At 36.2% G+C, this 17689-nt stretch overlaps 1 protein-coding gene across 1 annotated transcript in view; it reads left to right on the top strand.

Annotated features, from left to right (window-relative positions):
- LOC127557382 (chondroitin sulfate proteoglycan 4-like) overlaps positions 1–10353 on the top strand; it is a 61649-nt gene extending 51296 nt beyond the window's left edge. The window contains exons 7-8 of the mRNA XM_051990721.1: positions 5477–5660; positions 7266–10353. Coding sequence (XP_051846681.1) covers positions 5477–5660; positions 7266–9286 — 2205 coding nt within the window. The 3' untranslated portion in view covers positions 9287–10353. The remainder of the gene's footprint in view (positions 1–5476; positions 5661–7265) is intronic.
- Positions 10354–17689: the final 7336 nt, after the last annotated feature.

Genomic DNA, 17689 nt, shown 5'->3' with positions numbered 1-17689 from the left:
GGAAGGAACCTCAAATATCATTTAGCATGCTTCCTTTCCCCTCTTCCCCACTCCAGGTTATACATATTAGTAACAACATTTTCTGTTAATTGTAGCATAGTTCAATTCACCTTGATACTTCATTGATTTAATATTCATTCATCAGTGTTAGAAATTTATATGACCCTCCATATTAATCGGATACATAAAGACTCCTAGTGAGACTCTAGATATATCCCTTTTCATTCTTTAAACTTTTTTTTCAAGTAACAATCATTTATTTTCTCTCTATCCCACTTCATAGCTATCCCAGGCCCTCCAGTGAAAAAGAAAACCAAAACTCTTGTAATATTATGTGCATAATCACCAAATCCCATTGACCCTGTCCAAAAATATTTCTAATTTTGCATCCTGAATCTACTAGGTTTGTTAGGTGATAGGTAGCATGTTTCATCTCTGACTCCCTATGATGATTGTTGATTGTTGCAGTGATCAGAGTTCTTAAGTCTATCACAGTTGTTTGTCTTTACACTTTTACTATTATTAGACAAATTGTTCTCTAGATTCTGTTTCTTTTACTCTCTTAATAGTTCATATCAGTCTTGCAGGTTTTTCTGAAATCATCCCTTTTGTTATTTCTTACAGTATTTCACTAAGTTCCTGTACCATGATTTATTTAGCCTTTCCCTTAATTGATGAATACCCCCTTGCTTTCCAGTTCTTTGCCAAAAAGAGCTGCTATAAAGATTTTTCTGCATGTGAGTCCATTTTCTCTTTCTTTGATCTCTTTAGGGTATAGATGGTATTGATGGGTCAAAATGTATATGAAGTAAAGTAACTTTTAGAACATAGTTCCAAACTTTTCTAGAATAATTATTCCAATTCACATCTCCACCATGAGGGCATAAATGTTTCTATTTTCCCATATCCCCTTTAACATCTGTCATTTTCCTTTTTGGGTCAGCTTTGTTACTCTAAGTCTCAAAAAAGTTAAATGACTCATCTAGAATCACACTGAAATGACACTTGAACCCAAAACTTTCAGAATCTAAATCTAGTATTATAATCATTACACTATGGGGACTCTCAACTAACCCTTCTGATGATTCTTCTAGATTCATAGGTGCTCCATTTGCATCTGCCATATTCCATGCTCATTTTTTAAAAAATTGATAATAAGCTGACTATGTACTGTGCTAGGTCTTAAGGGAAATATGCATATAAATAAGAAATAGTTGGTGCCCTAAAGGAATTTTAATCCAGTAATATTTTCCCTAAGAAAGGAAAGAAAATTAGCTTACTTTTGGCTTAAGATAAAAATAACTGGAAAAGTTAAGGCCCAGAGAAATGGAGCCTCCAGTCCCCTTCATAATTCTAACTTTGCATTCAAAGACTGGTGGAATCCATGGTCTTTATATAGCCTCTGTAACACATCCAATGTAACACATTTTATAGGCAAGAATGGAACCAGACCGGGCCTTGATCTCACAGATCTGGACCTTTTAGTGATTAAGAAATAATTATAAATTATATATCTGTTCAGATATAATTACTGCTCTGGCAGGAAGCAGAATCTCTTAAAGATATCCATTGATATATTTAATTGCTAAATCCAGTGGGCTTTCCTCAGTCCTCATCTTCCTTGACCTCTCATCAGCCTTTATAATTGTTGACAACAGTCTCTCCTAGAATACTCTCCTTTCTCTTGACCAATGAGAGATATCTCTCACCTGCTTCTCTTTTCTCTTTTTATAAGATTCGTCATTATCCTTTACCAGTTCATCATTTATTTTCTACCCCTTCAGGGGACATTCCTCAAACCTTAGCTCTGGACCCTCTTCTTTTTTCCCTCTATACTCTTTTCTATGATGATTTTATTTGATCCCGTGGATTAAATGATCACTTCTATATTTAGTATTATAAATTTTGCAAACCTGATAGGTGTGAAGTGAAACCTCCAAGTTGTTTTAGATTGTAAGAAAACACAAACCAAAAACAAGCATATGAAAGTATGATACATGCTTCCGAAAGCAGCTTATGTATGTTTTTTGACCATTTATCTATTTGGGAATGGCTCTTTTGAAACATTCTTTCCTTCATAAGTTCAAATTCTTTCTAAAGCAAGAGTCCTTAATCTGGGGTCCTTTGATAAATTTTAGTGGGTCTGAACTTGCATGGGAAAAAAATTACATTTTTATTTTCCTGGAGCTCTTGAATAAATTTTAGTGGGTCTATGAACTTGCATGGGAGAAAATTTACATCTTTATTTTTATTAACTTTTAATCAAAATTTTAGCATTTCTATCCATTCTGAATTTAAATTATATATATATATATATATATATATATATATATATATATATATATATATATATATATATATATATATATTATATATATATATATATATATATATAATATTCTGAGAAGACTTTAGATTGTAAAAAGGCTTATGGCACAAAAAAGTTTAACAATCTCTGGTGTAGAGGTTGGAAAGTATATATATTTACAAGGAGTGGTTATATGTATTGTGTTATGTATATTGTCTTATATTATGACACAAAAAAGTTTAACAATCTCTGATGTCGAGCTTGGAAAGTCTTTATATATATTTATAGGGACTGGTTATATATATTATATTATGTTATATTATGACACACAAAAAAGTTTAAGAATCTTTGATGTAGTGGTTGGAAAGTCTTCATATATTTTTACAGGGAGTGGTTATGTATCTCATATTACATTAATAATAGCTCTTTGCCTCCATTGACATAAATATCAATCAAAAAAATAAATCTCTTGCTAGCAAACTATATCCCTTCTGCTTTGAGAAAGCTAAGATTACTTTACTATTCAAAAGTACAATCCCTACAGGAACTGGATAACCATATTTTCAGATTTTTAAAGGACTTTCTTCTAAAGAGAAGCAGACCACCATCATCATCACTCCCACTCCACCACAGTCAACTCCAGTGGTTTCATATTACCTCCAGAAGCAAATGTAAAATCCTTTGTATGGCCCCTTCCTACCTTTTCAGTCTTCTTATACTCTATAACCTCTATATTCTGAGTTCTAGTGACAATGGACTTCCTATTCTTCCTCAAGCAAGATACTTCATCTCTCCCTTCCAAGCATTTTCACTCATTGTCTCTCCTACTGGAATTCTCTCCCTTCTGGATTCCTTGGCTTCTTTCAAGAGCCAGTTAAAATATTATTTTCTGTAAGAAGCTTTTCCTAATCCTCCTTAATGCTAGTGCCTTCTCCCTGTTGATTATTCTAATATATACCAAATATCTTGTTTATACAAAGTTGTTTTTTTTTTTTTTTTCCCATGCTGTCTATCATTTTTACTGTGAGCTGCTCAAGGGCAGGGATTTTTGTTTGCCTTTCTCAGTATTTGTAGTGCTTAGCATAATTCCTCATACATAATAGATATTTAATAAATGCTTGTTGAATTGACTTCCTTATGTTTGGGGTGGGGAAAGGGATAAGATTTTCATTAGTGCCTAATATGCACCAGACACAAATATCTCATTTAACCATTGTTTGCAATCCATGGGACAGCCACTTAACTCTCCCTAAACCCCAACCAATAACAGACACTATTATATAACAAGGTGGATCTAGATATTGGGACTCCCTTGTAATGAGTCATGTACCTAGGAACCTGAAGGTTAGTAACCTGAATGTTTTTATAAAAATTCCATTTACTAACCAATAAATTATTTCCTGATGAAGTTGTATTGTTCCACATGTTTTTATTGGAGATTTCCTCTCTCATGGAATCAAGCTAGTTCTCCAGCTCAACATCCATACTTTGTTGTCATTTTCCCCTTTTGTAGTTTTTTTCAGTCCAGGGAAGAGGCAAATGCTTATCCCTGAGATCTTCTTTTGAGGAAATTTACAAAATCAAAAACCTGAAAAGCTTTAAATAACACAATAGAGACCCTTATTGTGTCTTATTAGGGCTAATGCATCTTCAAAAAAACCATCATTCTGCTTGGTAATCAGGATTTTCTGCATGTGGGCTATGATATGAATTCAGTGAAGTGTATTTTACAACTTAGTATTGTAATTGGACCATACCTTGCCTCATATAATTTTTGTGTTAATCACTAAAAAAACCTATATGTGGGTTTAATTAATTTATTTGTTGTTGTTTAATTGTGTACAATTCCCTGTGACCCCATTTTGGGTTTTCTTAGCAAGGATAGTGAATTGGCTTGTCATTTCCTTCTCCAACTCATTTTATACATAAAGAAACAGAGATAAACCTGTTATGTGACTTTCCCAGGGTCACACAATTAGTAAGTATATGAGACTGGATTTGAACTCATACTGACTCAAGTAATGGCACTCTACCACCATTATCTCACTGCTTATATATACTATTAACCAAAAACATCAGAATGCATAGGAACATTAGATTTTAGCTCTTGAGCCAGAAGGGACTTCAAAAGTCACCTAGTCCAACTCCCTAATTTTATAAATTTTACCTACAGAAGGCTGGATCAGAGCTAAAACACTCTAACCTCTTAATTCTAATAGGCTAAAATTATGACAAGGCCAAAATATTGTAATCTAGACCCAAGAAGCTATAATAATTCTCTTAAACCTTATTTAATTTTAAGATCAGAGAACTTTAATATTAGAAAGGATTTTAGAGCTCATCTGATCCAGCTTTCGGGAACTGAGCCAGATAAGTAAGATGATTTACTTAAGGACATAGAAATAGTTAATAGAAAAGCTTGGATTTGGTAATGGAAAAGCTTCGATTTGAACTCATGTCCTCTGACTCCAGAACCAATGTGCTTTCCGTGTTGGCATTTCAGATGATGTTACTTAATCCAAACAATAGATTTGGATTACATATGATGGGGATATCTTTTCAAGACATTGTACTTTATCAAATAGTCTTTGAGAAACAAAATGATAGCATGTACTGATATTGAGACACATTAGACATTCATTTTTGTATGATTTTTGTTTATGTCTAGTGCTTAGCACAATAAAAGGCACATAACACAGGACATGACACCCAACAGGTGCTTAATAAATATTGATTGATTGATTATCTGTGAGGTTTTCCAGTAATAGAGTGTTAAATTTGTTGAAGTTAAGGGTTTTTTTTTCATTGTTGTCTTTGAATCATCACCACTTAACACAATGCTTGTCGTATAACAAGTGTTTAATAAATGCTTATTGGACTTAATTGAATGGAATTAAATTGAACTGAATTGTTCAAAGCATAAATCTAGTTATTGACAAAAGCAGCATGTCAGGTGTGTGATGTAGAAGAGATTCTTGCTCAAGTATGAGCTGGACCAGATGGCCCCTGAAGTTCCTCCTAAGGCAGGAAATTTTGCAATAATTAGAATACAAAGGAAGATTAAGATGAATAAAATTCATGGAGATCCTTTCTTTCAGTTTTATTGTCTTTCTTGTTCCTACTATACTTTTAAAGCCAATGATTGTTTTTTTCTTTAATTTTCAACAGGTTAATGAAGGTCTGATATTATACAAGCATATGAACAGTGAAATTCAAGTCTGGAATGCAGAAGACTCTTTTACATTCACAGTGTCCTCACCTCCAGCTATTTTAGGACCCCAGGTGTTTCCTATTAAAATCTCATATGATATTAATGAGTCTGGCCAGCACAGTCACCTGCTTGCAAATACAGGTATAGTGATTAAAATGTGAGGCTGTTTTGTTTTTATGATTAGCTGTGGCCAATATTGTGAGTGGGAAGAAAAAGCAAGGCTCAGAATCTCTCCCTTTGGATTTTTAATCATACTAAATGATATTAACCTCGATATTTTTGGTGTATATAATTAGGGTTCTTTTGTACATTACTATCAATCTCCTTAACTGGGGGCTTTGTCCAAACCTGTTTTGTTTCCTTTTGTGAAAAATTTTTAGAAATCATTAGGAATAAATAGGACATTATGTAACAGCTGTTGCTGAGAGACAATGAATAACGGGTTTTTTTGTTATTAAGTCACTTTTCAGTGGTATCTGACTCTCCATGACCCCATTTCAGGTTTTCCTGGTAAAAATACTGGCATGGTTTGCTATTTTCTTCTCCAGCTCATTTTGCAGATGAGGATCAGGCTTAAGTGACTTGCTCAGGGTCTGAGCTAGTAAATGTCTGAGGCTAGATTTATACTCATTAAGATGAGTCTTCCTAATTCCAAGACTAGTACTCTATCCACTGTGCCAGTGGATATAGTTATTAGAAAAGAAAAAAAAATTTTAGATAACTTTTTACCCTTTATTATAAAGATCCAAAAAGCATTTAATGATACCTAAAATTCTCAAAATAATAATAGGAAAGAAAAATACATAGATGCTTTATGTTTTAAAATACAGTGCAAAGATTTTTTCATTGGGTCTTCACAACAGCTCTGTGAAGTTTTTTGGATATTAATCTTTTGTTTTATAAATCAAGAAACTGAAAATCCATGGTATTAAAGTCATAGACTTGGAATTTGAACCAGAGTCTAGTGCTTTTTTTTTTTTTTTTTTTTTTTTTTTTTTTTGCTCAGGCATATAACTTCCCTGTGGCAAATGACAGAGTAGTTTTTTGTGGCCTTTTCAATCATATTAGCCTTCAGATATGTTAGTTCCTACACACAGTACTCCCATCTTCTGCATCCATGCTTTTGGACTAGCTGGTCCCCTTGTCCCTCCCAATCTCCAACTCATCCTTGCTTCCTTTAAAATCTCACCTCAAACCTCACTTTTTCTGCCTTTCCTGTTCACCCCAGCTTAATGACATCTAAAATTACCTTTCACTTATTCTGAATTTTATCTGCTCTGATACATACATACATACATGTATATGTACATATACATATATGTATATACACATACATATTATATATGTTCTATGTATATATACATATATAATATGTATATCATATGTATATATACATATATACACACATACTCTGTACCTTGGAGTCTTGCTCTAAATCTGTGATTTTATAATCAGCCTTGTTGTTGTGATTTATAACACAACTACACTGAGGAAATCAGATCTGAAACTAAAGTGAAAGAAACTCAGCAACAAAAATTGTTTTGAAACTGAAATGCTAATTTGATAGTATGATTTGATCCACATATTTTAAGTATTTGGATGAACCTAATATATCAGACAGCAAAGATAATGCAAATGCCTAAGAAACAAAGAAATTCCTTATTCAGACCATGTCTGAATGGGGAGGTAGTCAATTTATCACATACAAATTTGTTTCAGTAAAATACTGTTCTTTTCTTCTTATAGGAGCTGTTGTCCAGGAAGGAAGGAGAGTCTTAATTGATAGATCTAAGTTAGATGCATCGAATCTCCTAGTTAAATTACCTGAATCTCAGCGTGCTACATATGAAGTCTGGTACCAGATTACATCTCTTCCCCACCATGGTACAATTGTAGTTGGAGAGAGAAATATTACCAAAGAAAAACCCTATTTCTCACAGTACATAATTAATAAATATGGCATCACCTATCAGCATGATGACTCTGAATCACTAGCTGATAATTTTACTTTCTCAGTTTGGTTGAATCAGAAGAGTAAATCCGCCACAAAACCAGAGGCCAACTTTCTCGAAGAGGTATTTAATATCACTGTCTCTCCTGTGAATGACCAAGCACCCAAGTTGAAGACAAAAGGACCTTCTCTGAAAGTGCTTCAGGGCAATATGTTCAGATTGGGACCAGACAATCTGAAAGTGGAGGACTTGGACAACTCCCCAGAAGAGATCGGATACACAATCATCAGCAGCCCTACCAATGGCTTTTTAGCAAGAGCTCCCTATCTAGACTTCCCCATTCATCAATTTTCCCAGGCAGACATTGACAATGGCCAGGTGTGGTTTGTGCAAGATGGAAGTCCAGTGTCTGGGGTATTTTACTTTAGTGTAACAGATGGCAAACACCGTCCACTATACAAACTCTTCCACCTGGAGGTTATACCTATCTCTATCACCCTTGTGAATCTGACTGATCTGCTCCTTCCCCAAGGCCAGACCTCTGTCTCCATCACTAATGTACATCTGTCAGCCATGACCAACGGGAAAAGTACTGAGATTATTTACAAACTAATCCAGCCCCTCCAGCATGGCTACCTGGTCATGGAAAATGAGCAGGTCACTCACTTCAAACAGGAAGATTTATTTTCTGGAAAACTGTCTTACCACATGACAAATCTCACTGCCTCCCAGGACGAATTGCAGTTCATGATATTTACAACGGAGAATAATCTGACAGACCAGACCCTCTACATCCGAGTACGGCCCTTGCTGCGAGTCGCATCTAGCCTGGAGATTCCCAATAGGATGATTTATCGGTTGAGACAGAAGGACCTGGATGCCACTGAACTTGCTCATTTAACAAAGAGTGTTCCCACATTTGAAGTCACAGAGCCGCCTGTCCATAGCAGACTTATAAAAAGAGTCAGTCGCCATGCTGAGCCAGAAGGAATTGATCTCTTCACCCAAATGGACATTGACCAAGGTATATTGATGCTCAATCCCCATGCTAACATGAGTGGTGTGGATGTGATTAATGATTCCTTCACCTTCACGCTCAAGGCAGACCACGTGCAACCAGCTGTAGGCTACTTTCCCTATACTATCATGATGTCCGATCCCTTGTTTGTACAAAATGTTACTGCAGAAGTACCATTGTCAGATGCTCTGAGGACATCTCCAGTTTCCCAAGAGAAGTCTGTGATTTCCATAGGATCCACAGTACAGACTGAAAGCCCCAGGAAGACAAGGAGATTGGGTTCAGATCTCTGGAGAAATCAGAAGGGGGGAGATCTGGCGGCTCCTGTAACCCAGTTTGCCTGGCCAAAGATCTCCACTGAAACTGGCTCAAGGACAGCCAGAGCTCAGCCCAGAGAAAGCAGCAATCCCCTCATGGTCATCTTACCCCTTGCTGTTGCCACCTTTCTGTTAATAGTGACTGTGATGTCACTCTGTATCTGCCTGATGTGCCACAAGGTAAAAAAAGCTAGCCCCTCCATTGACCCTCAGACCAGCCCAGAGCCCAGGACTCCCACCCTGAGTCCAGAGAGGAGTCTGACCATCCCCTCGGTCACAGTGACACCCCTTTTAAGAAGCTCCAGCAGCCCGGCACTTAGCCCTTCTCTGGCCCCAACATGTCAGCAGTTGCTTGCCCCAGTGGCTAAGCCCATGGAAAAAATCTCTCTTTGGGATGCCTGGAGGAATCTGGATCCAGAAATGGTCCAGCACTGCCGAAAGACCAACCCAATGCTCAGGCGCAATCAGTATTGGGTCTAGACAGGCATGAAAATTTGCAAAGTGGTGTGAGTTCCCATCGTCTGCAAAAAAATCTGTGGTAGTATCCTTAGCTAGTTTTTAATGTTATTTATTTTTGTGTATCTTCTATAAGAGGGTCTGTGTTCCTGAAAAGGAAGATGAAGATTATTCACAGTATATATATTTTTTTGAAACAGAAAAGTCTATTTGTATAAACCTCTTACTAAAGATTTCTTTTGTAACTCTTTTTGAACTTCTCCATCTGAATTTTTCAGTACTGGTGAAAATGATTAAATATTCTTCTTCTAAGCAACTCTTCTCTCAAATCAATTCATTTGTCTATTTGGAAGCTGTAAGAAAATGCAAGAAAACTATGATGTTTTGGGTTTTTTAAAAATGGATTCACTCCCAATGAGTCAGTTGGAAATACAAGAACCTTTTCAGTAAGCAGGAGAATCTATTGAAACACTGAACCTGTTTCTATGCTGTTTATTTTAAAATTTGCTTTGTTTCTTTCAACCTTGAGCTACAACTTTTAGACAGACTTTGTTCATTTCTTAATGCAATAAATGTCTCTATTATCATCCATAGTTTGGGAGAAAAGGCCAGCAGGATTGGCTACCCATCTGGGACATTTTCTATAGACTTTATGTGCACATCTAGAAACATCTGCTAGTTTCTATTACAAACCAGGACTTTATAGCACACTTCACTTTAAGAGTTAAACAAAGTCACAAAGTTAAAACAAAGTTGATTTTTTGATTTTTTTTTTTTGTGGATTGATTTCACAAGTTAACACTGCATTACCTGTGCCTTTGACTGTATGAAATATTTTGTATTGCCAGCATTATTTTTTAAGTGATCTGGTAGAGGGAAGATATATTCTATTTCAGATTCTCTAAGCCTCAGTTTCTCCCAAAGTAAAATGAGAATAGCAACATGTAGGCCAGAAAATTTTCCTTTGATCTTTTAGATCTGAGGCTTGTTGAATGTATCAGTTTTATATTTTGATCTGTTTTGTATAAACTAGTGAAAAGTTCCCTCCCTTTGTATACACTGTGAAAGATGAATAAACTTGCTATTGAGTATATGTGTAAAGCGTACTTTGTAACATACCACAAAAGGGAGGGGTTGGAAATTCCACAGTAGTATGTTTTAAAACTTGTCTCCAGAATGGTAACCATAAGCAGTTTTTTTAGTGAATTGCATTAATGTCCCTTAAATTTTATAAAACATAGACATTTCGAAGGAGTAGGTCAAAGAACTGAGAAGCCCTTTGTTAGCTGGTGAAACACATTAAAAAAAAGATAATTGATAGGAATATTTACAGAGATGGGGAGGGGGCCTCTAAAAGTCTCCCTTGACCTACCCAAGTACACTCCCTATGGAAATTACTTTCCCTCCTTTCTTTTCAGTACTTCTGCCTTTGCATCCTAGCCAGAGTTATTTAACTCTGTTAAGCAGCCAGAGCTGTTTTAAACTCATCCATTTTGAGAGACAACATGCATAATTTACAAAGTCAATTGGAGAATAATATGTATTACAGCTTGGTTTCCATGCTTTGTAAGTGAGAAGATGCAGGAAAACTGGAAAATATGGTTGAGAGACATCACACCCAAAGTCTCAAGGAGCCTCAGGGCCTTTCTATATAAGGCAGGGGATACAAAGAGAAGGCAATAATACCTCAAGTTTCTATTCTCGCATAGACTAACAGATGTCATGTCAGCTGCAGTTACCTTTAAAATAGGGGAGTGCAAATTCTTTGATCCAGCAATGTCTCTACTGGGCTTATATCCCAAAGAGATCATAAAGGAGGGAAAGGGACCCACATGTGGAAAAATGTTTGTGGCAGCCCTTTTTGTATTGGCAAGAAACTGGAAACTGAGTGGATGCTCAGTTGGAGCATCAGTTGGAGAATGGCTGAATAAGTTATGGTATATAAAAGTTATGGAATATTATTGTTCTATAAGAAACAACCCAGCAGGATGATTTCAGAAAGGCCTGAAGAGACATGAACTGATGCTAAGTGAAATGAGCAGAACCAGGAGATCATTGTACACGGCAACAAGAAGATTATACAATGATCAATTCTGGTGGATGTGGTTCTCTTCAACAAGGAGGTGATTCAGGCCAATTCCAATAGACTTGTGATGGAGAGAGCCATCTGCATCCTGAGAGAAATCTTTGGAGACTGACTGTGTATCACAACATGTTATTTTCATCTTTTTGTTATTATTTTCTTGCTTTTTGTTTTCTTCCCTCTCCCCTTTTTGATCTGATTTTTCTTGCTCAGCATAATAATTGTGGAAATATATATAGAAAAATGGCACATGTTTAATATATATTGGATTACTTGCCATCGAAGGGAGGGAGAAAGAATTTGGAACAGGTTTTTCAAGAGTGAATCTTGAAAACTATCTTTGCATATGTTTTGAAAATAAAAAGCTAAAAAAATAAAATAAAATAGGGAAGTGGTATTGTCCCCCACCCAGCACACAGAAGCCTTCATCTCTGTTTATTAAGGAAATTCCCAAGTCAGTTTTACATCTTAATGAGACCTGTGGAGACCCTTAGAAAGTGAAGAAGAGGGTTTTGTTTCCATTTCATTCATTTTGGTGAGAGAAATAGAACGTAATGGCACTAGTTAGTGAGAGGAGAAGTAGAGGAAAAGAGAAAATTGACTCTTGGCATTTAGCTACAAATGGAGGATAGAAATCAGTAATCATTTAACAAGATAGCAGTGTCTAGTGAATCTTTGCTTTTTTTCTTTTTTTTAAGTTGAGGCACTTGTTGAAGGTAGTTGGAAAGGAACCAGTAGAAAGCAAGAGATTGACAATTAGAGGCAGAATGATTTTCAGGGCAATCTCCCAGAGAAGACAAAAGGATGGAAAAGAGCTGGCCTAGGAAAGAGATAAAAAGAGGGACAGTGGATAGAGTGCTAACTATACCTGCAGTCAGGAAAACCTGTGTTTAAATCCAGTCTCCAACATGCTCTATAGTGCTCAGCTATAAAATGGGAATAATAGAACCTAATCCTCCTGATTATTGTAAGGATCAAATGAGATGATGTTTGTAAAGCACTTGAAATGCTGCCTGGCACATAGTAGGCACTTAATTAATGCTTGCTTCTTTTTTCCCTCTTCTCAGAAATGGAGTGAAGTAATGGAAGATGTTGTTCAGTCCTTGCAATTATATTCAACTCTTCATGACTCCATTTGGGGTTTTCTTGGCAAAGAAACAGGAGTAATTTGTCATTTCCTTCTTCAGCTAATTCAATAGATGAGGAAATGAAGCAAATGAGGTTAAATGACTTGAGATCACACAACTTACAAGTATTTGAGGCCAGATTTGAATTTAGGAAAAAGATCTCTTCCACTTCAGGTCTGTTGCTTTATCCATTCTGCCATCTTTCTATTTTCTCAGTAAAATATGTTTCTAGTTCCTCAACTGAAAAGGCAGAAAAACTGGATAGTTTTAGAAGTTTAATGAGAGAAGATTTTAAACAATCTTTTTGGAGAACAGAATGACAAATCAGTTAAGGAAGAGTAAAAGTATTTTCTTGCTGTGAGAAGGATTTGCACTCCTTAGATTCTGATGGCATGTACCTCCAAAAAACAGTATTTCCAGAGGCAGACAGCCCTAGGGTTCCTTCAGGAGTGCATCTCTCTGTCATTCCTATATTTTCTAAGTGATGGTCAACCTTCTTCAAACCCCTCTGAGTTTGGGTCTTGTGACACTTTTCTGAAGGGAGCAAACAGAGTTTGGTCAACATGTTATACAGATGCTCTTTAAATGAGAAATTAGGAGTCTGAGGCTCTAGACACAAAAGACATTACTCAAATACAAAGGAAATGTCTAGTTTTCTGTTTCTTTGTAGTTGTAGATTTGACTCACATTAATGGATAGAAATGAACTGAATTCCTATACCATCTTCAATAATTTACTAGCTATGTGACTATGGATAAGTCGACCTCCCTGAGCCTCAATTTTCTTCTCTAAAATGAGGATAATAATATCTAGAATACTCAGAATCATTGCAAAGATTACGCAAGATAGAGTATCTAAGGCATTTTACAAACTTTTAGATCACTGTGCAGAATATTCTAATATTTTGGTGAAGTTTTAAGTTATTAGATGCTAGATAGAATGATTTCCCATCCCAAGAAAGGAGCTTATCAGAATATGTCATGTATGATAAGACACACAGAATAAAAAATTTTGATGACCCAAAATCATAGATGGCCCTTTAGTCTTAATGTCTCTGGTTAAGCATGTCTTCTGCCCATATCTTTTTTTATTATAGCTTTTTATTTACAAGTTATATGCATGGTAATTTTACAATTGGCAATGGTACAATTGTCAAACCTTTTGTTCCAATTTTTCCCTTCCTCCCATCCCCTCCCCCAAATGGCAGGTTGACCAATACATGTTAAATATGTTAAAATATAAATTAAATACAATATAAGTATACATGTCCTAACAGTTATTTTTCCTACCCATATCTGAATGGAAGAGACCCAAATATTTTCCCCTCCATTTTATTTTCTTCATTTAATAGGGACTGGTATTGAAAAATAATTTATCCCTATTAGAAGGAAATAATTAGACACAAATAATAGTTCAATCATGCTTCTTAAGAATGTCTACCAGAATAAAAATACTATAAAAGTTAAAGAGTAGAAGCTTTTTATGAATTCTTTTATTAATTATGGGGTTTAAGAAAATTTATTCTGAAGAATTTTGAAAGAGGATTCCCCACTCATTTCCAGATGGATTCAATTTAAAAAACATTTGCTTTGGTGCTAGCTCCAACTCATAAAAATGAAAAAAAAAGGAAGAAAAAATAAGTAGTAGTTTGGGCAATCATCTACAGTGTTGAAAAGGGAGTTTTAAAATTCAGTTCAGTTTATAGTTATTAGTTTTAGGGCTTGAAAGCAATGGGAACAACCATATCTAGTAGATAATCCCATATGTGAAGAACCATTATAGATGGAAGAGGATTGGTTAGAAAGCATGATCCTTCAGAGCTGCTTTGCATACTTTCCTGGCAGAATTACAGAGTATTGGAGTGAGAAAGGACCTTAAAGAACATCTTGTCCATCCCCTTTCTTGCTTCATTTTGCAAAGGAGGAAACGGAAGCAAAAAAAAAAAAAAAAAAGTGGCTTCTTCATGACCACACACCTTGGTGGCTGAGCTGGAAATCAAACGCAGATCTTTTGACTGTAAATTGTGAGATGTGGTGATTGGGGTGAGAGGGATGGAGAGATGAAGGGGAGAGGCATGGCTTTGCTACGGTTAAAAATGGCTGCTTGAGGATTCCTGATCTGCTACTGAGTTTTCAGTTGTGTCATCAAGTCTGGATGTGGAGTTAAACCCATCCTACAGTGAATGATAAATAACATTGAATTCCTTCAGTGTATTTTCAATGGTGAAGACAGCCTTAACTTTAAGCAATTCACTTAATTTCTCTAGAACTCAGTTGTGTAAAATAATAATAATAACAGTTGCATAGTGGATAGGGTGTCAGGTTGAAGTCAGGAAGACTCACTTTTCTGAGTTCAGATCTGGCCTCAAATACTTACTAGCTGAATGATCCTGGGCAAGTCACTTAAACCTCTTTGCCTCAGTTCCTCATCTACAAAATGAATTGCAGAAGGAAATGGCAAACCTATTCTAGTATCTTTGCCAAGGAAACCCCAAATGGAGTCGTGAAGAGTTGTATGCGACCAAAACAACTGAATGATAACATAATAATGATAACTAGCATTTATTTAAGGCTTTAAGAATTGCAAAGCATTTTATGGCATCTCAATTGTTTCTCAAAATAATCCTGGAAGTCAAATACTGTCATTATTTCCATTTTATAGATGAGGGAACTGAGGCAGAGAGTAGCTCAGGTCACTTCTATGATCCACCAGATTTAAATGGATGTTCTTTTCATTTCTTCATTCAGACCCTTGTTACTTCTTACCTCCATTATTGCAGCAGTCTCCAATGGAGGTCCCAGCCTCAATTCAATCTATTCTACACATTCCTTCCTGCCAAAGTAATTTTCCTTGAGCACAAATGTGACCATATGATTCTCTGGCTCTATCAAGTACAATTTACTTTTTCTTGCATCTAGGATAATGCAAATGTCTCTGTTTAGTTTGTAAAGCTCTACACAATCTGATCTCAAATTAGTGCGTAGTCTCACTATACCTCCTCCCCAACTGACCCTCTTTCTTTATATCACCCTCTTATTTTCACATTACAAGTGCCATCTTTACTGTGCCACGAAGACCAGGGGCAGCCAGGTAGCATAGTAGATAGAGAACTGAGCTTTGAATCAGACTTACCTTCCTGAATTCAAATCTAGCCTGAGACACTTACTAACAATATGACTTTGGACAAGTCACTTCACTTTGTCTCAGTTCCTCTTCTGCAAAATGGGCTGGAGAAGGAAATGGCAAACTAATGTAGTATCTTTGTCAAGAAAACCCTAGATTGGATCATGAAGAGTTGGACATGATTGAAACAACTGTACAACAAGACCACAAGTTCAAATTGCTAGTTTTCTTCAAAGTTCAGCTTAAGTACTTCAAGTACTTCTATATGAAGTCCCCCCCCCAGCTGGTAGTGTCTCCCCCGCAAAATAATAATAATAATTGCTATGTATTTTATCCATATTTTGTATATGCATTCTTCCCTGATAGAATGTAAACTCCATGAGGAAAGGGATTGATTCTTTTTCTGGAGCCCCAGCACATAGAAAAGAGCATAGGAACTGACTGATTGACCATTTCCCACTAAGGTTTTAATGATATGAGCTTGTCTTTCCCTAGTTACATCAGTTTTAAAATCAAACTATCTTAGGCAGGTGACGCCCAGGTCAGGAGATAGAAAGAAAAATTAATTTAGAGGTGTAGGATCTAGGTTTAAAACAGCTCTGCTGCTCACTGCCTGGGTGAACTTGCTCAAGCTATTTAAGTGTTCGATGATATTTTAATTCCTCCTCTGTAAGAGAATAGGGTTAGATAAACAAATATTAATGCCCTTTCAGGTAAACAAAGTCAAGCTTGATAGAAATAGAACAGAAAATATCCAGAATGGAGGAACTTCAAACTTAATGCTGTCCACATTTCTTCACATTTGGGAAATTCATATCTCCCAGGCCCTCCAAAGGGAACTCTACTCTGCATTAATTGAGGTTTGGTTATCTACTCCCTACTTCTTAAACTGTGGCTTATCCCCATATAGGGTCTTGTAACTGAATGTGGGGGTTTGTGAAATTATGATTTATTATTAGCAAACATTTGATTTGTATACCTATTTTATCTACCTTTATACTTGGGGTTGCATTAAAATTCCTCAGGCAAAAAGGAGTCACAAATGGAAAAAAATTTTAAAACTCTGAACTCTACCAGCCAGAATTCTGTCTCTTCCTTCCTTTCCCTTTTGACCACTTGCAAGAAAGCTTCTTTGACTTTCAACTCAAAGTGATAGAGACCAAGAAAAGATAAGAAAGCCCAAAACATTTCTTTCTCCTCCTTTTTCTACTTCTTAAAGGACTAAACTTTGAAATTGCTAGTGACTTCTAAAGTTTCAGTTCTCAAGGCTGTCCCATGCTTATTGCCATGGATAAGCTGGTGGGATGATTAAAAAAGATTTAGGATCACAAAGATCTTTAGCATTCAACTACTTCAGTCCCTTCATTGTACAAATGAAGAAAGTAAGGTCCAGAGAAGTTAAGCCATTTGTTCAAGATTATATAGGTAGTAAATTGCAGAATTGGGATTTGAACTTAGGTCCTCTAATTCCTAACAAATTTTCCCATCATTGACCAGTTCTCTCAAACTTCCTTGAATATATATGGCTTAAATAATTCATGCACTTCTAGCAAAGTTATCTTCCTTGCCACAGATTTGCCATAAATTGTGCACATAGAGTGGCTCATAGAGCTGCTGGGTACATGAAGTAATATAAGCATTAGGGGACAGGAGGTCCTGTGGTATCCTGGATCTCCTGGGGGTGCTCATTCCCTGAGTTTGTACAGTTTGTACAATGTACAGCCCATTCCCTGGGCTAAGCTGCAGGCCCAGCCTGCTGTACAAACTTGTTTGAAGTGTCTTGCAGCTTCTTTGCCCGTTAGACCAAATCCCAGAAGTCAAAAATGTGTCAGTGCCATGTTCTACAGCAAGACTACGATTTATTACATTTCCTAATATTTTTAGAAAGACTCAATGGTGTTTAGTCTGACAGAGGCCTGGGCTTTCACAGTAGTGGTTGTGTCAGCAGCCCTGCCATAAACTCCCCAGCTCAGGTTTCAGGAGCTCAGTGGGAAGAATGTACAGTTGATTGAAAGGGTGCATTAAAACTCTGGTCTAGGGAAATTGGGTTTCATTATAGAATGTGAGCAGTGTTAATTTGGCCATTCAAAATGT

Source organism: Antechinus flavipes, chromosome 1 (genome assembly GCF_016432865.1).
Source record: "Antechinus flavipes isolate AdamAnt ecotype Samford, QLD, Australia chromosome 1, AdamAnt_v2, whole genome shotgun sequence".
In the NCBI taxonomy this organism is placed as follows: domain Eukaryota; kingdom Metazoa; phylum Chordata; class Mammalia; order Dasyuromorphia; family Dasyuridae; genus Antechinus; species Antechinus flavipes.
The sequence above is the reverse complement of the archived record's forward strand: the minus strand, read 5'-3'. Positions and strand labels throughout refer to the sequence as shown.